This window comes from Sarcophilus harrisii, chromosome 3, assembly GCF_902635505.1.
Source record: "Sarcophilus harrisii chromosome 3, mSarHar1.11, whole genome shotgun sequence".
Classification (NCBI taxonomy): domain Eukaryota; kingdom Metazoa; phylum Chordata; class Mammalia; order Dasyuromorphia; family Dasyuridae; genus Sarcophilus; species Sarcophilus harrisii.
The window spans coordinates 467212551-467239900 of NC_045428.1; the positions used below are offsets into that span (position 1 = coordinate 467212551).

Sequence of the window (27350 nt, forward strand, 5' to 3'; positions counted from 1 at the left end):
TTCCTTAAAATATATAACAGAAATATTTTCTAATGATCTCCAAATCATGTCAGGTAATATAATAGAGACATATATTGAATATTTTAGGGAAAGGCAATACAAATGGACAGTACAAAGAATTGAAAAGGAGGAAAGTGATCTGGATTGCCTTTGGGAAAATGCAAAACTCTTTTAATAATTCCAAACTTCTTCCAGAAACAGTCCCATCTTTTTAATCCCAATATTCTACTGTGTTTTTGTGTATAATAGTCTCTAAAGTATTGAAAGTTAATTTCATTCCTAAGGAAGACTGAGAGGTTCATGTTATACATAAACAAATACATAACAAACAAATAAGGAGTGTTGAAGAACATAAATAAAGCATGACATCATAACTGAAAAATAAAATGAACTAATTAGATAGAAAGGACTATTAGAAATAGATGAACAATTCAAATACCCTTTGGTATCCTCCCAACATAAGGAAAATCAAGAAAATTAATTTCCAGAAGATTAGATGGGAACCCCGCCCCCCCCATAGTAAACTTTTGGAAGGACATGGATGAGATTTACAAAAGATAGGCAAGAGACAACTATAGCTTGCTATTTTTTATGATCGGAAGGAATATCCACTGTAGTCAACATAGAAATTTATTTTTGTTGATTATCCATGTTTATAATGGGTTTGTTTTTCTTGTGGCTCAATGAGTGGAGGGACTGGGCAGATGAGAAGTCAGATCCTGGCTGATTAAAACTTGGGGATTCTGATTAATTTCTGAGGACTCATAATGAAACATGCTGCTTATTTCATGACAGAGAGGTATAAACTCAGAGTGCAAATTAAGACACTGTTTTTCCTCATTGCTCAATGAGAAATTCTGTTTTGCTTGATGATATATATTTGTAACGGGGATTGTGTTTGCCTTACTTTCTCCATGAGAAGTGGAAATGGGAGAGAAAAGTGGGAAAGAAAGTTGATCTTTATTTGAAAATGAGATAAAATTTAATATTTTTAAAAGAAGGAATGTTTACATGTATGAGTTCACAGATCACTAGACTTTGAGTATTTAAGGAATGGGCTGTGAAAAAATAGAGGCAGCTGGACATAACTAATGGTTTTACGGGGGATCATGGCTCAGGCTTTGCTCTTGCACTCCCATTTGTTAATTGGGTCCAATAGAATAGCTTGTCATGAGAAGCTTGCTACATCTATAAGAGGGAAACAAAACTAACCCAGCAATTGGCTGGGTTGGACCCAATAAGAAATATTCAAGAATCTTCTTGTCTTCTTTCTACATACATGTTTCACAAGAAACATCTAACTTTAGGAGTGAATTTAGGTTTCCAGGAAGTTTCAGGCATTTAGAAGTTATTTTGGTGCATTTAATTGCTCTAATCTAGGGGTTCCTGTTTTACTAATGGGAAGGAAAAGCTGGTGGTGGGTCCTGAGTTAATGCTGTTTCCTCCATTAGAGAGAAGTAGAGAAATGAGGGTGCTATTTTAGGTCATTTTAGCTCAATGCATGCTTTTTATCTGAAATTTCCAGATAATTGAGGCAAATGGAGGTGATGATATCTCAACCATTTTCTTAGTCACTCAAGCTAAAAAAATTTCTTTCTGCTTTTGACTCTTCTTCTCTCTTATCCTTTACATCCAATTATACTACTTCCATCACCAATTTAGCCAAGCAATTTCTCAACTCAGTCATTTCTGAGACATTCCCTCATAAGTGAATTGTTCTTTCTCCAGACTCTCACTGGGACTATTATTGAGATACAAAATTCAAGCTATGTCTACACATTGTGAAATGTGTATATTGTACCTGTCTGAATAATTTGATCAAGATAGGTGGCTGAAACAGTTTTTTTGGAGGGAGAAGAACTATGTTGATCAAAATTTTCCCTCTGAAGGCTGGCTATCTTCCTTGGTGGTTTTGTTGAGTCATTTTTCAGTCACTTCTGAGTCTTCATAAGCCATCTCAGGGTTTTCTTGCCAAAGATGCTAGAGGGCCATTTCCTTTTCCTGCTCATTTTACATATGAAGAAACTGAGGCACATAGGGTTACATGACTTGCCCAGAGTCACATCACTATAAGTGACTGAGACCAGTTTTGAGCCTTTCTGACTCCAGGGCCTGCGTTCTATCTACTGTCACTTCAGTTGAATTAGTTAAATTAGAGTTATATAGTATCTATCACTATCTATCATGAAGATATGATGATGCCTTCCACAAAGCAATCTTCCTGATGGTCAAGGAACTGAGTTCTAGAGAGAAGGATCATTTATAAAGCTTTGAGGCTGAATCTGCCAAACATGTAAAGAGCTCAAATCTTCTCTCATCTACACCCCTTATCATAGTTATACATTTAGAGCTGGAATGGATCTTAGAGGTCAACTAGTCAAACCCCTTCATTTTACAGATGAGGAAACTGAGTCTCAAAGAATCTCCCTAAAGTAACAAAGGTAAAAATGGCAAAACCAGGATTTGAACCAAGATTTTCTTATGTCAAAAATCAAGGATTTTTACATTGCATTGTTTTACCTCTCTTTTGTCCAAGTATCACAGGTCCCCACCACACACCATATAAAAATACTCAGGAAAACATAAGCATTCCCCATTGGTTTTCTAATTGTCATTCCCAGTAGTGTCCTAGCAACTAAGGACACCTCCACAAAATACCTGCTCTGAGAAAATTGAAGCTATTCTCAATAAATTCTCTCTTCTCTGCTCCATATCTCAAAAATCCTCATTTATTTTCACCTATTCAATCCTTTGCTCTCACATCTCAGAGAAAGATGTGGCCATTTTTCTTACCAAGGGCAATTTTTCTGCTGGAGCCCTCAATACTGTAAGTCTCCTTCTGTCTCCTCCAGTAATGTGCTCTATCATTTCTTCCTCCCACCTTTCTCATCTTCAATCATTATTTATTGTCTTTAGACTTCATACAGACACAGCTTTTCCCTAGCCTTAAAAATCTTCACTTGACCTGACTACCCCTTCAAGCTATTGTTTTATATTTCTCTTTCAGGGATAAACTCTTAAATCTTATAAAAAGCTGTCTCCACAGAATACCTCCACTTACATCCTAGTCACTTCTCGGTTCCTTGTGATGTCTTCCACTTGACTGAAACCATTCTCTTCAAGGCTACTAATCTCTTAACTACTAATTATCTCTTAATTACTAAATCCAATCCATTTTTTCCCTCACTCTTTATACTCTGAATCACTATATCTCACTGATCCCAGCCATACTCATCCAGGCCAATCATCTTGTTTTCTCTACTGTCACTGACTCATATGAACCCTTGCACCTCCATGTTCTAAAGAGCTTACTCCTCTCAACACTGAGCCCTTGTGCTGATTAGTAGCACTTGAACACAAGCTTCTCATTTTCCTATGACTAAGCAGCCACAATCATTCCTTCCTTGATGTAACCCCAGACACCATCCACATTTCACCCTGTTTCCCTCCTGCCTCTTCATCTGAGAACTAAAATAAAATCAAGGCTGCCATTCCTATAGAAAGAGTATATCAATTATTTCCCCCATGTCCTTACTCACTATCTTTATGCCTTTTCAGACCAAAGCTTCCATCAAGCCTTCTGATATATTCATTGAAATGGATTTCTAATTGACAATAAAGTTTTCTTTGAAAAGTTGTTGCAGAAAGGGGGACATTTTCAATTTTTCTTCAAATATATATCATTAGGGAGTGATAAGGAGCGATTAGTTCTATTTTAATTTCAGGGTATCAGCTATTGAATAGAATGAAAAATCCTTTCTGAAAATGAAGCTATGGATATTTTGGAGTAGTGTAAGTAGTAACCTTCATGATAGAAACTGCTTTTCTGGAATGTGAAAGATATATATAGATATATAGATATAAATATAGTGTTGCAAAGAGTCTGGAGGAAGGGTGGGAGAGTTTCACTATTAATTATCTGTGGTGCCATAACAAATATCATAAACTACAGTTGGGATTGGGGTGAACAGAGCCTACACTGGGATGAGGAGGAGAAGGAGCATGATAAATAGTGTGAAGCAGGGAAGGGCATGAGGACAGATCCCTCCAATCTGACACCTTTCAATTCAATTTGGTAAACATTTATTAAGCACCTACTATGTGCCTGGCACTGTGCTAAGTGCTGGAGATACAAAAGGGACAAATGACAGTTCCTGGAGTTCAAGGAGCTTACAATCCTTTAATTGTAATAATTACAATCTAATTATTTTCTATGTTAAGAATCATTCTTTTTAAATAGATGCTGCTCTCTATTGTTTCTCCCAAGCTAAAAGAGTGTAAATTCTGATAGCAACATTGAAGTTCCACCATCTCTAACTCTAGCACTCTAGGCCTAACCTCAGATTTTCCCACCCTAGTTGCAGCTGTGTTCATCAGCTGTAATGAGTGTAATCATTTCTACATAGAAGACTGCCAAATCTCATATTCAGCCTTTTATCTCTCATATGAATTCCGATCCCACATTGCTGAAACTGTTTAAATTTGTTTCCCTTATACAATTCCCTTTCAATACATAATTCTATCCCACTCTAAAAGGGATAATGGAACAATGAAAATGTCTTAGTATTTGGAGTTAGAGATTCTGGGTTCAAATCCTGGATCTGCCTTGTGATCTTGAGCAAATCACATTTTACCTTTATGGGTCTCAATTACTCATCTGTAAAATAACATCTAAAGTCTCTTCCAGCTCTCTGTCTGTGAATCTATCATCCCATTAAGAAATGTTAGAAAATGGTGCTCGGGAATTTCAATAAAAACATTCACTTGAATGCAGATGGACATCAATGGAGTGAGCCTGATATGGTGGAGAGAGTACACAACTGGCAATTAGAAAATCCTGGATCTGAAGCTCAAATATTTACTAGATATGTGACTTTAAACAAGAGACATAAACTCTTTAGACCTCAGCTTCCCTATTTATAAAATTAAGAGTTTGGACTTGATGATCTCTAAGGTTCATTCCATGCCTTAATCTATGATCCCAAGTTCCTTGGAGACAAGAAGACCTAAGTTCAAATATGATCTCAAACACTTATTAGCTGAGTGATCCTGGGCAACTCACTTAACCTTTTTTTTTCCTATTTGTCCTTTTATTGGAATGAGAGTTCCATAATGATTTCTTTTTTTTTCTCCTTATTCATTCATTTATTTGTTTGTTTGTTTGTTTTTAATACACATTGCTTTATGCTCTCAAGCCTGTTCTTCCAGATTAATGTCCCATTATCTGGAACTAATATCTTATTCTCTTCATAATCATTTGCTAAACTTACCTCTCCAAGATGCCATTCTTAATGGCCCTCATCTTATATCGCTATACCTTTTGATAAAAAATTACAAAAAACTCAATATAAAACTGCTTTACTTTGCTACTTAGCTAACATTTTCATTTCATAGGGACCTCCTAGAAACCTAGCACTTTAACTTAAAAAAATTGATCTTCTATAATAGATTTTCAGGTACTTATGGAAAAGCCATTATGGGATAAATGTAAAGGCACAGTTTGAAGGTAATGATAGGGGAAGAAAGGGAAGATGGAATAATCTTCTCTGGGCTTTACTAACAACATGGTACTAGCAGTCAACATTTTTACCTAGAGGTAAGCCAGCCCTGCTGCAAAGAGATGGGAAAAATTAACAAATGAAATGACCAATGCTTGTATTTTTGACATTTCTTTCCAGGTTTCATTCCAAAAGTCCTTGTGGGCTTGGCTTTGGCCTATCACATCCATCAATTCTTCTGTGAAATTACTGAGAACCAATTTCCTAAGCCAATTTATTTTCAATGGAAGTTAAAACATGCAAGGACCAACCTAAGGCAGAAATAAAAGGAAAACAGAATAATGTCCACACACCCACAAAGCATTAAGTATTACACAAGGTAGCAATTATGGCTGAATGACAGGTCCTATTTGTTCCTAAACCTGAACAATAAGGAGTTTCTTGTTAGAAATCCAGAGTGCATATTTCATATGCAGAAGTTTAAAAGAAAAGAGAAATGCATGATCATGAGATCCTAGATTTAAAGTTGGAAGGGACTTTAGAACTTATCTAATCTAAGCCCTTCAATTTTTAAAGAAAAGGAAACTGAGACCCACACTTGCCCAAGATCTTATGGGTAATAAGTGGAAAAGTTAGAATTTGATCTAAAGTCCTCTGACTCTAAATGAATTCTTGTTTTTTTTCTGGGCCACAGGATTTGTTGTTGTTGCTGTTGATGATGGTGGTGGTGGTGGTGGTGGTGGCAGCAATAATAATGTTGTTTTAAGAATCAGAATAACAGTAGCAAAGAACTGGAAATTGAGATGACCATCAATTGGAGAGTAGCTAGGCAAGTTGTAATATATAATTGTAACAAAATACTACTGTGCTAAAAAAAAATAGTAAATTGTCTGATTTTAGAAAAACATAGAAAAACTTGCATGAAATAATGAAAAATGAAATGAGCAGAACCAAGAGAACATTATATACAGTAATAGCATCCATGGGTTCTGTTAAAGGCCTCATTTCTAAAATATATGAAGAATTGACTTAAATTTATAAGAATTCAGGCCATTATCCAATTGATAAATGGTCAAAGGATAAGAATAGACAATTTTCAGATGATGAAATTAAAACCATTTCCAATCATATGCAAAAATGCTCTAAATCACTAGTAATCAGAGAAATGCAAATTAAGACAACTCTGAGATACCACTACACACTTCTCAGATAGGCTAAGATAATAAGAAAAGATAATGTTGAATGCTGAAGGGAATGTGGTAAAACTGGGGTGCCAATACATTGTTGGTGGAGTTGTGAACTGATCCAGCCATTCTGGAGAAAAGTTATGTAACTATGTCCAAAGGGCTATCAAACTGTGCATACCCTTTGATCCAATGGTGTCTCTACTGAGCTTGTGTCCCAAAGAGATCATAAAAAAGCGAAAAGGACCTATATGTGCGAAAATGTTTGTAGCAGTCCTTTTTATAGTGTCAAGGAACTGGAAACTGAGTGAATGCCTATCAATTGGCGATTGGCTGAATAAGTTATAGTATATGAATGTTATGGAATATTATTGTTCTATAAGAAATGATTAGCAGGATGAATTCAGCGAGACCTGGAGAGACTTACATGAATTAATGCTAAGTGAAGTGAGTAGAACCAGGAGAACATTGTATATAGCAACAGCAAGATTATAAAATGATTAATTGGGATGGATGAGGCTCTTAACAGCAAGGTAATTCAGGCCAATTCTTATGGTCTTGTGATGAAGAGAGCCGTCTGTATCCAGAGACAAGACTGTGGGGACTAAGTGTGGATCACAACATAGTATTTTCACTTTTTTGTTGTTGTTTGCTTGCATTTTGTTTTCTTTCTCATTTTTTCCTTTGTTTTTATTTTTCTTATGTAGCATGATAATTGTGGAAATATGTACAGAAGAATTGCACATGTTTAACATATATTGGATTGCTTGCCATCTAGAGGAGGGAATAGGGGGAAGAGGGGGAATAATTTGGAACACAAGGTTTTGTAAAGATGAATGTTGAAAATTATCCATGTATATGTTTTGAAAACAAAAATCTTTAATTAAAAAATGATTCCTGAGGAGAAAGATCCCATCCTCCTTCAAAACAGTTCAATCTATTTTGGGGACAGCACTAATTATTAAATTGCATGGGATGTTCAGGGAAGAATGTCTTCTCTGATGTGAAGACTTGCAAAAGCCCTTTTCAGGATTGCTCTCATCTGTGGCTCCAAGAAGCTACAACCTGCCCAGTAACTACATCCCTGTAAACCCTCTCGGCAGACAGACTAAATCAAATTGAAGGTAACCAACAGACTTCAAATCCAGACAGTGAGTTAAGAGGATGGCTACATCAAGCACGTAAATATTTCTTCTGGCAATATGGGCAGATGAAAATGACCCAATGGTCATGAAGGGGACTAAAACAGTGCAGTAGAGTGCTTAGAGATAGGTCAGATATCAAAGTCACCAAGGTCATCCATTGTATCCTAGGCTATCCCAGTCTTCCTGACTTTTGTCTTGCCACTGGACCTAAACAACTCTGGAAGAGTAAGACTGATGACTCTGTGCATCTATGTCTCATTTAAATACAATTCACAGATAAACCAAGACATCATCCTGTAATGTCATTGGTCCTCTTTGAAAATGAAGGTCATGGCCATCCTCAGCAATGAGATCAACCAAATCATTTCCAATGGAGCAGTAATGAACTGAACCAGCTATGCCCAGAGAAAGAACTCTGGGTGATGACTAAAAACCATTACATTGAATTCCCAATCCCTATATTTATGCCCACCTGCATTTTTTATTTCCTTAACAGGCTAATTGTACAATATTTCAGAGTCTGATTCTTTTTGTACAGCAAAATAACAGTTTGGTCATGTATACTTATTGTGTATCTAATTTATATTTTAATATATTTAACATCTACTGGTCATCCTGCCATCTGGGGGAGGGGGTGGAGGGTAAGAGGTGAAAAATTGGAACAAGAGGTTTGGCAATTGTTAATGCTGTAAAGTTACCCATACATATAACCTGTAAATAAAAGGCTATTAAATAAAAAAAAAAAAAAATGAAGGTCAAACAAAATTATTAGTAGGCATGTTTTTAGTGATATCAAATTTAAATCTTCCCTTTTGTAATTTACACTATTTTATATCAGGTTCTGCCCTTTGGGATCAAACAGAACAACCCTTTAAATACCTGAAGATAGCTATGATTTCACACACACACACACACACACACACACACGTCTTCTCTTTTCCAGGTAAAAAAAAAAACTCCAATCCCAAAATAACATGGAGTTCTTTATCATCCTGATTGCTTTCTTCTGGATAATCTCCAGTTTATCACATCATTTTAAAAGGCAGTCCCAGGAATTAAACACTATTCCATATACAGTTTCTGGAATACAGAGTATTGACAGTTTTTCACATTCTTATTTCTAGAAATTCTTTATGCCTCCCAATGCAGCTCAAGATTACATTTGCTTTTTTGGCTGCCATGTACCACCACTGTCTTCCATTGAGTTTTCAGTCCAATAAAATCCCCAAATATTTTCCAGACAAAATGCTATATATTTGTGTCTTCCCCATCCTATACTTGTAATCAAATTTCTTTTTTGCTTTTCTCTATAAAATTCAAGGCCAGGACTATATGGCTCCTTCTACTTCTCATATTTTAAGCCATCCTAATATTCATTGTAAGGATTTTCTCATCATTGAATACACAATGACACCATGACCAGTGCATCTCAAATAAATTTTATTATGATTCTCAAGTAGCTGAGTTTAGATTATATTTTACAATAATCATATAGCACTTTTGTGGGCAACTCAAGTTCTGCTGAGATCACATTTACACACATTAAATGGACAGCTTTTACTTGGCCAAAATATGGACACACAGGAAATTTAGGCTCCTTCTCCAAGAGCAAGGTCTCTCTACAAAGAGATATCTACACAGATATATCACTAACTTCACCAACATGGAGAAAGTCCATTTCTTCATGTTCTTCCTATGGCACCACAAGTAAATTCTATCCTCACGTTAAAAAAAAAAAAAAAGGCAGAACTCAAGATCTACAACAAAGACAAGTTCAATCCACTGTAACAAGTATTTATTATGTATCTTCTTTGTCCCAGGCATTGAACTAAGTGCTAAGCATTCAATGATGAAAATAAAATAGTTTCTGCCTTCAAGAAGACTATGTTCTTGGATGAGGGGAATAACATCAATTATTCAATCTACAAACATTTATTTAGTACCTACCATATGTCAGGCATGGTACTAGGGATACAAAAACAAAAACAATCCTGACCTTCTAGGGCAGGAGTTTCCATTTTATCAGAGGAGACAGCATGTTCACAGATGAACATATAGAAAAATTCACAAAATAATTACAAGGTAATTTCAGGAAAGATACAACAGCAGTTTGTATCATTAGTACTGGAAAAGATGTTCAGGGATGCTTTTGTAGGGAACTAGATGTCTTTGAATGTCAGGGTTTGGAGGGATCACTAGAGGAAGAGGATGACGATGAAAGGAAGGTTAACAATAGAACTGTTAACAAAGAGCAAAATGAAAGGTCAAGATAGAATTGGATTGGTATGTGTAAGGGATAAGGCAGAGGTCAATAGCAATAAATGAACAGGAAGTGATGGCAAGGGAAAGGGATCGTTTTCAATTAGGGAACTAAGGAGTCTATATCTTTGGGATTTCAAGAGGGGTGGGATTTTGCTAGACGTAGGGAATATAATGTTATTTGATTGGGGCAATCATCCTCAAGAACCCTATGAATGACACACACAGTTAAGTAAATACAAAGAATATACAAAATAAATACAAAATAATTTGGAGGAAAGGAAAAAATAGTAACAACTGGAGAGTTCAGGAAACACCTCCTGTAGAAGGATGTAGCACCTGAGCAGCTAGATTTTCACTCTCTCCTCTACTCTTCAGGAACCTGCAGCACAAAGAAAATAGTCACAACAAACATCAAATTCAGTGACTTGACCAATGTCAGTCTCAAGTATGGCATCCTCAGGTTTTTTGGCTTCTTTGGTCCAGCATAGGAATCACTTCCCGTTTGTTTTTTGTCCATCCTTTGAGGTGGTTCAGTTTCACTCACAACAAGGTCTATTTAACGAGATATTGCTTTTCTGATCATACTTGTGTTATGCTTTAAAAATCCACTACAGGGCAAGAAATCAATCTAATAAGTAGCTGCAGTATATGTGCATCAATCCCCCACAACAAACTGGTTGCACACAAAATAATGCCAATCAACACTTCACTTTTCTTAATGGCCCCCTATGAGCCTCTCTAGGCTAAATGGTATGCCCTGAACTTGTTCAACCAAGATGTCCCTGAAAATTGGATCCTTGAGAAGGCTGGTGAGAATACACATATTTTAAGTGGCATGTGAGACATTGCTATCCTTGACTGGTACTGCTGTGTGACCTCATTCAAAAATCCACTGGAAGTAACAATTTTACTGGGTAAAAATACTAGATAAATGCCAAACTATAATCTGTCTAGGGAGATAATGAAATTTTTCTCTCGAAAGTTTCTTAGACTATTCTTTTTTGTCCTTTGAAAGAAGAGCATTTCTCAACCCCCTTTCCTTCCTATGTAGCTGCTAAAGAGAAGATATTTTCCTCCCATTTTGGCCTCATTACTCACACTCATTACTCTTTTCTACAGACTGAAGAGAAAGACACTTGAGCTGTTGGAGACTTCTCCATTTCGGTTGCTATGATATGATTCTGGTAACCACCATACAGTGAAAATTTCTTCAACTGGATCTTTTTTCTCCTCTTTTCATCTATCCTGATTTAAAAAAGAAAAAAGGCTCCTGGGATAAGGGAACAGAACAATCACTTGTTGATTTGTTCTCATTTACCTTTTACCATAATTTAGGTGAGAATTAAGTAAGATCCCTCATCTACTCTTTCTCTTTCTTGACTTGCAACAGATGCAATTAGGCTCCACTTACTCCACCAAAATTTTATGGATAAATAAAAACCATTAACATTGTTGCCTGCTTAGATTCACTGACATGGCTACATGTAGATATCTGTCCTGCTTAGTCAATCCAGGCTTCTCTCCAAGACTACAAGTAGTCTCTCCTCCCATACAAGCATCCAACTCATAGATACAGTTCATGTACTTGTCAGGTGGTCTGAAAGTTCAAACACCTAATACAGTTAGGTTGGAGAGCCACTGGAAATGTGTGCAGGAGATGATACATACAAATATATATATTTACATGAGATGGGACTTCATGAGACTTCTCCAGGAAATGCCTGCCTAAATTGGCCCCTATTTTTATCCAGATTTGGGTGTCTGAGGCAAAGGAGCAGCAAAGCTTTTGGCATCTCTGCTTATTTTTCTCACACAAAGGGTTTCTATTTCATCATTGCCTTGGCCTTATTTAACTCACTGCCACAATAGGATCTACAGAGGAGATATCTGTCTTAGCTGAATGACCATTGGAGGCAGTTGGGAGGTTGCCAGGGCCTTGTACCCCCTTGCAGTTGCCACTTTCTGGCCAAGCCACTCGATAAGAGGGAATTGTAGAAGGAAGCATATGTTCCCGAGGCCTGGGTGCCTTTTTGCATATGCTCAGCAAAGCCTTCAGCTCAGATCTGAAGTTCTCATTGAGCCAGCAGTAGATGAAGGGGTTATAACAGGTGCTGCTCATGGCAAACCAATGGAAAGCAAAATAAAGGGCATTATTGCTCCGGATGGTCTTACTGGAGAGAAGGAGGACATAGCAGTTCAAGGGGAACCAACAGACAGCAAAAAGCACCACAACCAACATCAGCATCTTGATGGTCTTCTTCTTTTTCCGTCGAAGGGCATAGTACTGCTCTGTGGTCACATCACCAATGGCATTGCGCAGCCAGAGCTTCTTGGCCATGCGAGTATAAGCCACAGAAATGATGAGAAGAGGTGAGATGTAAAGCAGAATGAAGGTTGCCAGATCCAGGTACTTCCAGAAGAGGTCTGCTGGATCTGGGAAGTCTGGGAGGCACAGACTGCGGACGACATCTTCACTGTGGGGTAGAGGCAGAAAAGGAGGGGTGGGGGAGGGAGTGAGAAAAAAAGATCAGCAGAGAAAATAAAAAAAGTCTCAGTCTGAGAAACATCAGCTAATGAAAACTAAGGAATTAGCTATCTTGTATTTCACTCTCCTTCAAAGAAAATGAGCCAAGAAGAAAAGAAATGATGGCCCTATTGAGTAATGGCACAGTCAGGACATAACTGCCTAGGTTCCTGGTTTTATCAAAAATCCTATTCTTTACCCGGGGTCTTAAAGGAAACTTTGTGATAATCTAGTTCTAGTATTACGTCCTCATTGGTCAAATGAGTAAAGTGAGAGCCAAAGAGAAATAGTGTGAAATCCCACAGTGAAGTAGCATAGCTGACATTTGAACAAAGACCTTTTGAGATTAGTTCCAGTCTTTTTTGCAGAACCTCACACTATTGCCCTTCTCCTTATACCAGCATGCTCTTCTAAATGCTTTGATACCTTTATCAAATGCCATGGCCTCTCCCTTTATTGGTATAAACCTAAGAAAGTTCCCTTTCCGCATTGGAAAATGCAAAATAAAAAGGTCTGTGTTTATCTCGGAATAATACTTCCAATTATTTCTGGTATTTTTCATAGAGATAATCATATTTTATAAGGAATTTAAATCTGAGACTCTATTTCATCTATTTTCCTCATCTATTAAACAAAATTTAAAAAAAAAAAACTCTGAGGTCCTTTTCAGTTCTGATTTCAATGGTTTCATAATTCCAAGTTTGCTCTTCCTATGGGATGTCCTGCATTATTGCAAGCATATTTGGAGCAAAGTAGTGAGAGTGTAACATAAAGATATGTGGAGTATCTGTGCAATTTTAAGACGGGCTTTTCAAGACCAACTTGAGCCTGGTTGTTCTGATTCTAATACTCTAGGATATATAATTATGTGCCCCCTGGTGACAGAAGTCCATTACTACATTCTAGCCTTCCAGGTACTAAATGAAAAACTGAGTGGGGAGATGGGGAAACTGAGCAGGAGGTGAGGGATTAGGAAGTAAGAGTAAACAGGATGACACAGGAGGAGACAGAAAGAAAAATAGACTAGGAAAAGGGAAAGAACATGCTAGAAAGAGGATAAATGAAGCAGACAAGCAAAAGTTGACCCACTGAGGATGTCATAAAGGGGGAAACTAACTATAAAAAATAGAGTACTTTAAAGTTGGCAGCGCGTATGTGTGTGTATGTATATGTGTATATGTATATATACACAAATATATGTATATATTTGATCCTTAAAACATACAATCATTTACAAATGAGAAAAATGAGGCACAGAGAAATGAAATATTTTGTCAAAGAGCACACAGATGGTAATATGAATTCAGATCCTCTGATTCCAAAGAAACCATTGTTTCCATTGCATCACAGGATATCAGTTGGACTAGATGATTCCTGAGATTTCTTCAAATTTTGAGTTTATATAATTCTGTAATTCTTAAATATATGTGTGTATATATGCCTCTTTATACATATATTTAAATATATATTATATATGAAAGGCATGATATATGTGTGTATATGTTTGTATGTTTGTAGGATGGTAAGATGCTGCAGTGGATAAAGTACCTGGCCTGGAAACAGGAAGAGTCATCTTCCTAAATTCAAATCTGGCCACAGATGCTTACTGACTATCTGACTCTGGGCAACTCACTTAACCCTGTTTGTTTCAGTTTCCTTACCTGTAAAATGAACTTGAGAAGAAAATATCAAACCATTCCAATGTCTTTGCCAAGAAAATCCCAAATGGGATCATGAAGAGTTATATGAAACTGAAATAACTGAACAATATATGTGTATATGTGTATACACACTTATATATCATACCTTTGCAATTAGAATGTAAACTCCTTGAGTGTAGAGACCATTTCACATTGTCTTTGTGAGATCCCAGTCCTAGCGCATGATAGCTGATTAATAAATAAATGTTTATAAGTAATTTATTAGTTATCCTTTGGTACAGTAGAAAGAGCACTGAACTGGGTATTAATGGTCTTGGGTCACAGTCCCAGCTGTATCACTACCCTCCTTTATAACCCTAATTTCTTCCATTCTCTGGGGCTCAATTCCCTCATCTGTAAAAGGAAAGAGATTAGTCTGTAAGGATGTCCAAGGTCCCTTCCATCTATTGTTTTCTATACTCTATATTTTTATAACCCAGTATTCCACAGCTTTGACCTAGAAGCAAGTTCTGTGAAACCAAGTTACTAACTGGGGACTATGTGTTTGATGAGTGAGTGTCACATACTTAATGTCTCTTGATACATAATCAGGATACTTCCTGGTTGACACTAGTATCTTACCTGTATTTAAAGGTAAACAGTTTTTGGTAGATAGCATGTGGGAGGGAAAAGCAGGTAGCCATGATCCAGATGACTGCAATAGAAATAAGTCCTTTTGTAGAGGAGATTCGGGGTTTCAAAGGATGCATGATAACCTACAAAGGAAGTCAAGCAGAATCACAAGTTCACAAAATGACAGGAACAGAATTTCAGAATAAAAGTATCCTCAGAGGATATCAAATCTAGCTAATTCTTCAAAATGAATCTCTTCTATGGGATTTCCAATAAGTGATTATCCAGCCTTCCTTGAAAACCTTCAGTGAGTGGAGCTCCAGTGGAGCTCTAGTTGCTAAGTATTTACACAGAACTTCAATCTATCTCTCAGCTGCTTCTACTCATGACTTCCAGTTCTATCCTCTGGAGTCATAAAGAACAGATATAATACCTCATTCATTTCCATGAGAACCTTCCCTTAAGTACTTGAAGCCTATGATCCATTTCCCCTCATAAACTGTTTTCTTTTCTCTAGGCTAAATATCTACAATTCTTTCAACCAGTCTTCCCACAACAGTGCTCAAGGCCCACAGGTTACCTCACCTACGAATTAGCTATAATGAGGAATCCAAGCCAAGCATATTCTCTTATTCTTTCTCTCTCCCTACAAGTGCTATTAGGTCATTGAAAACACATCCTTTCTTTTCAATGGACACTACAACTCCTACTGGGGCTATCAATAATACAGTATCCAATAGGCTGTTTTGAATATTCTCTTCCTACATAACCCAAGAATAGTTGTAGGGTCATAGTTCCCTCAAGGGAAGGTGAGAGTATTTTGTCCAGCATTGGCAGGCAGCAAGGGAAATAACATTTTTCTTCTTCCTTTCTAGTTCTTGCTCTGTTTTGTATATTGAAACATGGAAGCCAAGTGGTCCAGAATATTTTTTGCAAGTTTTTTGAGGAGTAAGAAACAGAAGTGTTTGAGAGAGGTAAGCCTTTATTCACTCCTCTAGGAAGCCAGATTAATTTTATCTCTGCCCCACAGGTTTATTTCCTCTTCACTTTTTGCATGGAGAGGAGTAACTCCAGAGACAGAATTATGGTTCTACATCTGTGGATATGAGAATGTCCCAGAATAAATATCACTGAATGCTCATGCCCTTGCTGCCTGCCCTATTCTGAGGCTAGGGATCATTGAGTAGATTAAGTAGATTGGGCTTAATCCAAAGAGTCCTGAGAGCTTCATTTTAGGAAATCTTAAATCCTTTAATTCGCACTGGAAAGCATCCCCCTTCTTCCCCTTCTCCTCACAGACTCCATTTCTTTTTTCAAGACATAGTTCAGGAATCATTTTCTGTCCCAAACTCTTTCTTTACCTCCCACCTCCACCCCACTCAGAGGTTAGTATTTTCCCACACTATCTTATGTTTACTTACATTATATTCTCTTCATTTTTATACTGTATCTGATTAGATATGGATTTCTTGTCTCTCCTCATTAGAACATAAACTTTTTAAAAGAAGAGATTGTCTCCTCCTTTGTCTATATCCCCAGCACCTACCATATTTCCTGGTATATAGTACATGACTTGTCAAGGCTTGTTGGTTAATTGGGAGCCTAATAGAATCTGAAGGATTTTTCTTTCATAAATCATTGGAATACAGGAGTTCGAGATGGAAAGGTTCTTAGAGACTATCTGAACATCCTTCCTTGTGTTACAGATAAGGAAATGAAGGTCTGGAGAGGTTAAGTAATTTGGCCAAAACCACTCAAAGTAATAAGTTGCCAAAATAAAAGTCAAACAATGAACTGGCACCAAGTCCAGGGCTCTTTCTGCTGCTGCACATATCCCATTCATCTCCAGTAAGTGCTTTCCTGCATACCAGTCAGGGAAAGGAAGTCAGGAGGGAATACAGAAATTGCAGATGCCATTGATGAGGGTGAAAGAGATCAAAGACTGTAACAGAGCAAAGCCCTAAATCCTCTCAGGGTCCTCTGAAACAGTAGAAATCAAAGTATTCCAGGAAGCAAAGACTATTTTCATCAGAAAAGATTTTACTGTCCTACAAAGGGCAGAAATTAAGGAAAACCAACAATAGCAAACGCCAACAATACTGAAGAAGCCTTGATTTTGCTAGGATAATCTCAAATCATCATCAATTGACCAGCAGGACACTGATGAATCCCTAATCTCCCTAGGAAGCAGATGGTTTTAAAAAAAAAAAAAAAAAAAATGAATCAGCTCTCATACCACATCCCTTCCTGGACAGTCACAAGTGGTACTATTACCAAAGAGATTTTTCCCAATGATGCCAGTGACAATCAGTAGAAAGACAACTATATTTAGAATTTTGGTCCTAATTTCAATTCTGACTTTACTTGAATGATGTTGGATAAAGTTATTTCTCTGCACTCACTTTCCTCATCTATGAAATGCAAGAGATTGGACTAAACATTCTCTAATATATTTTCTAGTTCTGATTCCATGACCTTAAGATAGATCTCTACTTGGAGATCTACATATTAGCTTAAAAGGTTCTTGAACATGTTAATCAAGTAGGGCTTTAAACACCCACTATGGGAAACTTCATTAGCTCCAGTTGATTGAAAGTTCACACTGAACAATTAAATGATGATTACAGTACACATGAGCTTTAGATATTAATTTCCACTTTCTCCTCTTCCTCCTTCTTCTCCTTCTCCTCCTCCTCCTCCTCCTCTTCCTCCTCCTCCTCCTCCTCCTCCCTTTACTTCCATTTCCTTTTCTATACCTCACACACACATATAAGCATTTGGGACAACTAGCTGAGATGTAGGTGGAATTGATGTCATTACCCATTCATTTATATTGGTTAGTCTGAAGAAGGATCCAGAACTGGGGATCCTAAAATATCTTTCATTTGTGACTCGGATCTCTCTTTGAGGAAAAGTTTTGGCATGTGAAGGCATGATGGGTATAATGATGGACCAGATAGTCATATATATTGAACCAGTAAACTTATAAACTCAACTAAAAGTACATTTTTTCTTGTCTTGGCAAAAGTCTGAGAATATTTTGTTTTCTTAGTGATTCCAAAATAGACTTTGATTTAATGCAATAATTAGAATTATTTCCTGGGTCTTGTGAACCCACTACAGTACTTCCCTCTCTTCTGCCTGCTATCTCACACTTCATTCTGCCTTCTTTCAGAAAAATAGCTAATTAGCTTCCTGAAGATATTTCTATCTACAACTGAGATCACTTCCTGATTTGGGGAGACTATGAGAATCTTATACTCATGCCATTCAAATTCTAGTATCAATGCCTTTGTCTAGGCTAATCCTCCATACCTGAAATGCACTCCCTGATCACATCTACCTTTTAGAACCCCTAGATTTTTTCAAAGTTCAGCTCAAACCTAACTCAGTTTCAATTGATCAATGATGGACAGAAGCAGCTACACCCCAAGAAAGAACACTGGGAAATGAATGTAAACTGTTTGCATTTTTGTTTTTCTTCCCGGGTTATTTTTACCTTCTGAATCCAATTCTTCCTGTGCAACAAGAGAACTGTTTGGCTCTGCACACATATACTGTATCTAGGATATACTGCGACATATTTAACATATATAGGACTGCTTGCCATCTAGGGGAGAGGGTGGAGGGAGAGAGGGGAAAAATCAGAACGGAAGTGAGTGCAAGAGATAATGTTGTAAAAAATTAGCCTGGCGTGGGTTCTGTCAATAAAAAGTTATTATAATAAAAAAAATAAAAATAAATAAAAATAAAAATTGTAACTTGAGGGAAAAAAAAAAGTTCAGCTCACATATCACCTTGTATATAAAATCTTCCCTAATCACTTCAACATCTAATATCATCCCAGTCCACTCCTCAAAAAAAGAATTATCTTTCATTTCTTTTTCACTTATATGTGTACATCTTTAACCCATAGGAGATAAGTTCCTTGAGAGGAAGAGTGTTTCACTGATTTATTTTTGCATATGTGTCTCCAGCATGTAAATAAATGCTTGTTGCTTGAGTATTCATAGCTCAGTAGAATTGTTTTCCTTTTTTTCTCTTTTTTTAATTTTAAACCTTATAGTCCCAGTCCTGATTTCACAAATGAGAACATGATTAAACAGTTTGTCTAACAGAGTTTACCTAGCAAATAGAAGTCCTGGAATTCAAACCCAGGTCTTCTATGTGAATTGGGTCAAACATTCTTTCCCCAAAATAAGAATGGCTACAAAATGGAAAACCCTTAAGGTCCTGAAAACACTAAAATATTTATAAATAAGGGAAAGTAAAGATATGTACTTACTTCAATTCATAGAACACCAGCCCTGAAATCAGGAGGACCTGAGTTCAAATTTGACTTCAGACACTTAACACTTTCTACTGAGTGACCCTAGACATGTCACTTAATCCCAATTGCCTCAGCAAAAATAATAATAATAATAATGTCACCTCAATCTAGAATCATGCTTCTATCTAAAACTTTGTAGAACCCTACAACAACCTGAATTCCACCACTAATTTGGCCGACACTTCTCTGGTCAAGAGGATATGCATATTGTGATCATATCTTTTGGGTCCTCCAATTTGATCTCACTTTCCTGCTGATGATAGGCAAAATAATGCAGAATAAAGTTGTAAACAAGACCTCTGTATCTCCTGCCTTCTGTGAATGTCTTCTCTGACTCAACCAGGATGAGCTACCTGGTCTGTGAGGTTCTGAGTATCAAACAATACTGCTCTGAATCAGCAGGGGAGTTACTGAATGGCAGCCATTGTTCCCCCTGCCTTCTGAGCTCTTCTTCTGAACTGATTTTCCAACAAAACAACAATTTCACATACATTCTTCATTACAAACATGCCAGCAGTAAGTTTGCTAATGAAAGCCCCCCCTCAGATCCCTCAAAGACTTTTAGCATCAGAGATGGGAAGGAAAATGGTTTTTCCCATAAATGGAGCCTCACCTGGTGTCTGTCCACAGCAATTGCTGTCAGGGTCAAGGCTGAAACGTGGAGGGAACAATACTGAGCAAATCGGCTGATGTGGCACATGCCCTTCCCAAATATCCATGTGCTGTTCACAAAACGGACCTAAAAAGAAACAGTGTGATGAAAAATTTGCTAGTCGAGGACCTGGCTTCATTTCCTGAATCTGCTATTTATTATCTTTGTGACCTTGAAAACTAAATCTCTCTGAGTCTCTGTTTCCTTATGCATAAAAATAAAAATAAGGGTATGGACATTATGACCACTAAGGACTTTAATTCTATATTCTATGAACATATAAATGCAAGTTTTATCTCTCAGGAACTTTACTAACCTTGTTTTCCTTTCTTTTCCCTTTTAAATCAACAAGCATTTTTTTTTCCTCCTTCCCCTTTCTTCATCTCAATTGAAAAGAAAAAACAATACCCTTGCAACAAATATGCATAGTCAATCAAAACAAATTGCTGTATTGTCCATTTCCAAAAATGTAAATTTTCTCCCTATCTTTAGTACATCACCTCCCCGACAGGAAGCAGGCAATGTGTTTCATCATTGGTCCTCTGGACTATGGTAGGTCATCGTATTGACCACTTTTCTTAGGGTTTTCAACAAATGCTGTATTTATAAATTTTTCTCATCTGGTTAATGTCACACTATGTCAGTTCACAGAGGTTCTTCCAAGTTTCTCTGAAACAATCTCCCTTCCATATTTCTTGCAGTACCATTGTATCTTGTTATATTCATATATGATAATTAGGGAAGCCATTCTCTAAATGAGTGATTCTTAAAGTGTGGTCCAGAGAATCCTGGAGGTCTCTGAAATCCTTCCAGAGAATCTACAAATTCAAAATTGGGAGGAAGGTATTTCTTACATGGTAAATATAAATATAATCCACATAAACAAAAACTCTTTGACAGATCCTCAATTATTTTTAATAATATAAAGATATTGAGAACAAACATTTGAGAATCACTGCTCTAAATGATGAGCTCTTCTTTAGTTTCCAATTCTTTAGCATTACAAAAAGAGATGCCATAAAAATTTCTGTCTATATAGATCTTTTCCCTCTTTCTTTGATTTCTTTGGCTAAGATATGTTATTTCTGGATCAAAAAATAAGCACAATTTAATATCTTTTAAGACATAGGTACAAATTGCTTTCCAGAAGGCTATATCACTCACAGTTCTACCAATGATACATTATTTTCTATTTTCCTGCAGCCCCTCCAACATGTATTATTTTCTTTTTATGTTGTCTTTTCCATTATAATCAATGTAAGATTATTTTAATGTGCATTTCTGTAGTTATAATTATCTGTAGTTTTTTCATATGGTTATTGATAGCTTTAATTTCTTCCTCTTAAACTGCTTATTCCTATTCTTTGATCATTCTTCATTGAAGATTGACTCATTCTTATAAATGTGAATCAATTCCTTATATATTTTGGAGGTGAAACTTTTATCATAAAAATTTGATGCAAAGATTTCCCCCAATTAATTATTTTCCTCCTAATTTTAGCATTGGTTTTGTTTGTGCAACATCTTATAAATTTTATACAATTGAAATTGCTTATTTTGTGATCCTCTCTATCCTTTGTTTGGTTATACACTCTTCTCCTCTGCATATATCTGAAAAGTAATTTATTTCTTTTTTCTCTAATTTACTTATGAACTTTTTATGTCTATTGTCTACCAGATGCCCACTTGGTATGATGAGGGAATGAAGGAAATGTGCTTAGAATTAAAACCTAAAATAGGTTTTTTTAAAAACCTATACTTTTATGGGTTTTTAAAAATAAAAGCTGTAGTTTTAAGTCCTTTTCCTTACTAATTTTGTGACCTCAAAAAAGTCATTTAGTTTTTCTGAGCCTCAGTTTTCTAATCAGAAACATGGGAATAATCATCACAATAAACATGGGAATAATCTATTTCACAAGGTTCTGGTGAGGATTGAATGACATAAATTTAGTATTTACTGTGGAAAATCAAACATGTTTTTCACTCTCTACTATGCATAATACATTTATTATCTATAGTAGAGAGTTATCACATGGTAAATAAGTGAATTGTTCTATAGTCTAAACACTTTTTTATGATTTCATGTTTTCTCCTTTATGAAATAGGACATGCTTTCCCAAAAAGTACCACAATGATAGTTCAGATGATTCAGAATTGCCTTGGGTGGCATAATGAGATCTGAGCTAGAACTAAGAGTGAACTCATCACCTTCTGGCTTTCTTAGTCTGATTCCTTATTGATCATTTCTTCCTGAAGCATGCAATGGGGCTTTTCAGAGTTTTCTACAGCTCCTAGAAAGGTCCAGAGCTCCAGAAGGGAGATGTCAGATGGGGTAGAGGACTATGACCATGTAAGCATCACTGGAAATATTCCACAGGGAATAAAACAAAGACTTCCCATGAAAAGTAGAGAGAAGAGCCCAGTAGCCTTGGCGATAATGGAAAAGCAAAGAGTATAAGGTTAAGAGAAATTTCTTCTACATAAAATAGCTAGTTAACAATTTAAGGTCCTCTAAGGAACATCATAAAGCTGAGCAAGCAATTCAATATAATTTAATTAATCTAACATTAATTAAATGCCTACCATGAATTTTTCTGGTGTTGTATACATAGAAAGAGAATGAACTTACGATATAACATGGGGTAGAAGGAAAGACAAGTATAACTGAGATCTGAGCAAGAGTGATATATATGCAAAGGAGAAGTAATTCCAACAAGAAAATATGTAGAAATAATTCCTATAAGAAAATCTATGGAAGGAAATGGCAAATCTGGTGACAAATTCATGGAGGAGGCAGCAACTTAATTGGTCCTTTAACAAAGGGAAGGACATAAGTAAACAGAGAAGGGAGTCCATTCCTGGCATATAGGAGAGTATTAAAGGAATAGAGAGAGAAGAATAAGCAAAACAAGAACAGGGATGGGCAGTCATCCAGTTTGGCTGGAACAGAAAATACATGAAGGGGAGCAATATGACATAAGGATAAATAGGAATGTTGATGACAAATGTTGGAGAGCTTAAATCCCAGGATAAGAGTTGATATGAAAAAGAATACAAGGATAGAAAAGTTAGGCTGCATCTGTTCCTGCTCCTCTAGAGCTGAGGCAAAAAAAAAAAAAAAGTGCCTTTGAGCTATGCTAATAATAATAACAGTTAGTATTTATGTAGCACTGACTATATGCTAAGCACTTTACAAATATTATCTCCTTTGATCTTCACTAAAACCCTGGGAGGCAGATGCTCTTATTACCCTCATATAACAGTGAAGAAACTAAAGCAAATAGAAGTTAAGTAATAATAGCTAACATTTATCTGGTGTTTTCTCTGCTAAGCACTGTAAAAAGCACTTTATAAACATTATCTCATTTGGTCCTCACAACACCTATGTGAGGTGAGAATTATTGTGCTTTCCCCAACTTGTTAATGAGGAAACTGAGGTAAATAGGGGTTGTGACTCCCATAGGGTCACAAAGTTAGTAAGTATCTGAAGCTAGATTTTAACTCAGACCTTACTCCAGGCCCAGTGCTCTATCTAGTGAGCTACCTACCTTCCCCAAGTCATGTTTTCCATTTAGGCAACGGCAAAGTTGTAGAGACAACTGTGATAATGAGAGTTTCTATTAAGGCAAATCCAGGGGTCATAGGGTTAATTCCAAATTCCCAAAGGATTTTGAGACTAACATACCCACCACTGATGCTCCAGGTTGGGGACCAGTCTACGACCAATGTAGGTTCCTTGAATCAAAACAGGAACTCTCAACAGAAAACTGCTAAAAGAATAAAGCTTCATACTAACTCAGGAATTCAAGGTGGAACCTAGGGATGGAGAACTTCATAGCTTAGCAATAAACCCCCTGTCACTTGTGCTGGAGTACAAAGAGCAGTAGGGACGTGGACTGCTTGGGCAAAACATTGTTTGTACTTGCACCAGATGCTGGGAAGCCTCTATAGTAGGGAAAAAGTGAAGCACTGGGATCACATGCTCCCCCTTCTTCAAGATCTGTGTTAAATCCCTGAGTCCCCTTTATCCTTCTGCCCTTTGTCTTCTCCCATGAAAAAAATCTGAATCACTGTCAGTAGGCTTCCATCTCTTGCTGCAACTAGGAAATTAAAGGTTTGCTATAGCCAGGAGCAAAACAGTGGCTTAACTCCATGTCAACAGAGACCAAAACTCTGGCTTGCTGTGAGCCTGGGCAATTGGTTCTAGTTGAGAATCTTTCATTCATATAGCTGAGTGATTGTAGGTTATTCAGTTCCCTGAATCTTGGTTTCCTTGTTTATAAAATAAGACAATCCTTGTACTATTCTACAACAGGATTGTTGCAAATATCAAATGAGAGAATGTATATGACAGCATTTTTAAGTCTAAATTAGAGGACTTTTCAAAGAGTTGTGGAGCATAATAGAAAGAATATTATTAGAATTGGAGTTAGAAAGCCTAAGTTAGAATTTCCACCTTGATATTCACTAGCTGTGTAACTATAGGCAAATTCTTTAATCTCTCTGAGTTTCGATTTCCCTATCTGTAAAATGGGGATAATAATACCAATTATACCTACTCTTTGGGTTATCATGAGGAATATACAGGCTAAACTATAAAATCATAATTGACAAAGTATTATAATTAATACAGGGACCAGATACATGATTTCAATCATATCTGGTAGTGTAACTTAGCATCTTCTCTGTAACTTACTGATGCATAGAGAGTATTCTGAGGCACTGAAAGGTTGTGATTCACACAGGATTACACAGGTAGTTATTGCCTAAGATAGAATTTGAACCCAGGTCTTTCAAGGCTGCCTCTCTTCATTATGCTAATATGTATAAAGCTCTTCACAGATTTTAAAACTCTCTATAAATGTTAGCTATTGCTAAAAAAAAAAAAAACTATGCAAATATTAAGTATTGTTATTCAGCAGTAATTTGTAAGACATTCAGGTGGGTGTAAATTATCCTCCTAATAGATCCAAACCATTCTGCTTGTGAGTCATAAGCAGATCAGAAATGAAATGGAGTGACAGAGAGACCCCCCTTTCACACCCTCAATTGTTCCTAAGCATCTGGTTCAAGGGCCCATCCTGGGCACATTCCAAGCCCTTAGGATTAAAATTACATCTGTCTTCTCTATTATTTTTACCTTTCACCGCCAAGCACAATTCCTATCCTATAATCTATGGGCAAATCAGAGAAGATAAATGAGATGCACTAAGTGATTTAGAAAACAAACATAACTTTTAATTAATCTTTTTCATGACTAGACATCATTAGCTGGTTCCATTTTTCTTTATAGTCATAGCAGTAACAGGCTCAAGGAAAAGCTTTCAAATCCTTGTACATTAGATATAATAATTCAAATTGTACCCTGTCATACCTTCAATCACTTGTCATTTCAAAGGCTTCAAATTATTGCTCAATTATCCAACAGTTCAGTCTCCAACCTGATTAGATATGAAAGAAAGCCATTTATCCACATCTAGCTCCAGATGTTCAGATCTAATTCACTCCGTGACCCCTAAAGACAGGCATTGGCTAAAAGGGGGGAATGAAATGGGGAGGGAATAGAGGAAAGGAAAAGATAGAGAAAAAAGAGAGAGAAAAAAGAAATAGGGAAAAAGATGAGGAGAGGAAAGGAGGAAAATAGAAAAAAAAGTGGAAAGGAAGAGAGGAGAGAAGGCATGTAGAGAGAGGAAAAAAGAGAAAAGTGGAAAGATGAAGAATAATAGAAAAGAGAAAGGAGGAGGGAGAGAAAGAAAGAGGAAAGAAAAAAGACAGAGACGAGGGGAGAAGGAAAAATAGAAGAGGTGTTTCCTTCCAAAGAAGGAAACTAGGAAAGGAGAGAAAGAGGAAAGGATAATAAAGAAAAGAAGAGGTGGAGAGCAAAGAGGAAGAAGAGACAGAGAAGCAGAGGCAAAGAGAAAGAGAAGAAAAAGAGAGAGAGAGAGAGACAGAGAGAGAGAGAGAGAGAGAGAGAGAGACAGAGAGACAGAGAGAGACAGAGACAGAGAGACAGAGAGACAGAGAGAGATAAGGTGAGATTAGACACAGACACCGAGACACCAACAGGCAGAAAGACAGAGACAGAGAGAATACCTCAGTTTCCATGCTTACCAAAGTGAAGGGAGTATTAAGCAAGGTTATCATTATGTCAGCTACTGCCAGGTTGACAATGAACAAGCTGGTGGCTGATTGCATTCGCTGGTTCTTGATGATAACATGACAGACCAGGACATTTCCAAAGAGAGAGAAGACAATGATGAAGGAATATGCCACAATGAGCAGAGCTTTCACCATAGGCTTCTGAGATTCTGCCCCATATCTCTTTCTGCCCACGAAGTTTTGCCAATCTGAAAATGAGTAGTTGCCCCAGGGGAAAAAACTGGATACATTGAGGATCCCAAAGTCTCCATCCAAACTTCCGTTGTTGGTCCATCTCTCAGGCCTCTCAAAGGCTCGCACCAGGCACGGGAGGGAGAACCACAGCAAGGAAGTTATCATCCTAGAAGAGCAGTGATCCACTTTAGGCACCAGAATTCCTTATTTCTGAAAGAGAGGGAGAAGTGTTGTGTCAGTTCAAAGCAATTCGGAATATTAAGTGATTTGACTTGTCCCAAAGCAGAAATCTCTACAGACAGAAAAGCAGGCTTCCTGCCTTGTTAGAGCTATCCAGCCTCGTTTTTCGCTGTTCAATCAGCACACACTGATTTTGTTTCAGCACTTTTATATCTGCTCCCACACAGGCTGTTAACACAGGCTCTGCCTATTGGATTGTAGAACAGCTCCTTTGTGACGCTCCTAGCTGTCAACGATTACTCCCACCAGGTTTGGATTTCTTCCTTTCTCCACTTTCCCCCAAGCTTCCACCTCTTCTCCCACCCCAACAAAATCAAAGCTGTATCCTACAAACCAATCTTGTAACACACACACACACACATACGCACAACTACACACACAGAGACACACAGACACACACAGACACACACACACACACACACACACACACACATACACACACAGAAGTTCAGTCAGTTTGTATCTAAGCCCCGTGCCATTACAAAGCAGATGAACAGGTAGGGAAGGCAAGCAGTTGCTTGTGGGGTTTAAGACAGCATCGATCCTTAAGGAAGACGGAATTTGCTGGCTCAGCTGTTGTCAAGTCACAACAGAAATCTAATTTTGAGGATTGAACTTCCTTTCCAGTTTTTACCCATAGTCAGCTGTAATATTCAAAACTTTGGTCCTAAAAGTGTTTATCCACAAACAAGACAAATAAATGGGAACTTTGTAGGTTAACCCAACTTTTATGCTACCCATACTAAGTAAAAGTTTTATTGTATTTCTCTTCACAGCCCACAGAATAGAGAATATGCCTGGAATTTCAAGGATAGGATTCAGAGAAAGAAAGTTCCTTAGAACTAATCTTAGCCCTCATTTTACAGAAAAAGGTAACTGAAGTCCCTGGGAATTTACAAGATCTGTCTA

The 27350-nt window shown here is 37.0% G+C and overlaps 1 protein-coding gene across 1 annotated transcript; it reads right to left on the reverse strand.

The window, feature by feature from the left end:
- Positions 1–9254: 9254 nt before the first annotated feature.
- GPR83 (G protein-coupled receptor 83) lies at positions 9255–26544 on the reverse strand. The gene is made up of 4 exons (XM_003764303.2): positions 25980–26544; positions 19830–19955; positions 14896–15029; positions 9255–12563 (listed from the first exon to the last, which is right to left on the reverse strand). Exons 1-4 carry the CDS (start codon positions 26364–26366, stop codon positions 11939–11941), a joined length of 1272 nt encoding a protein of 423 aa, XP_003764351.1. The 5' UTR covers positions 26367–26544; the 3' UTR covers positions 9255–11938.
- Positions 26545–27350: the final 806 nt, after the last annotated feature.

Coding starts and splice junctions, on each gene's coding strand:
- GPR83 (XM_003764303.2), bottom strand. CDS start 26,366: ATGATAACTTCCTTGCTGTGGTTCTCCCTCCCGTGCCTGGTGCGAGCC. Junction 15,030..19,829: donor TTGCTGTGGACAGACACCAG/GTGAGGCTCCAT, acceptor CTTCCTTTGTAG/GTTATCATGCATCCTTTGAA. Junction 12,564..14,895: donor CTGTTTACCTTTAAATACAG/GTAAGATACTAG, acceptor TCTACCCCACAG/TGAAGATGTCGTCCGCAGTC.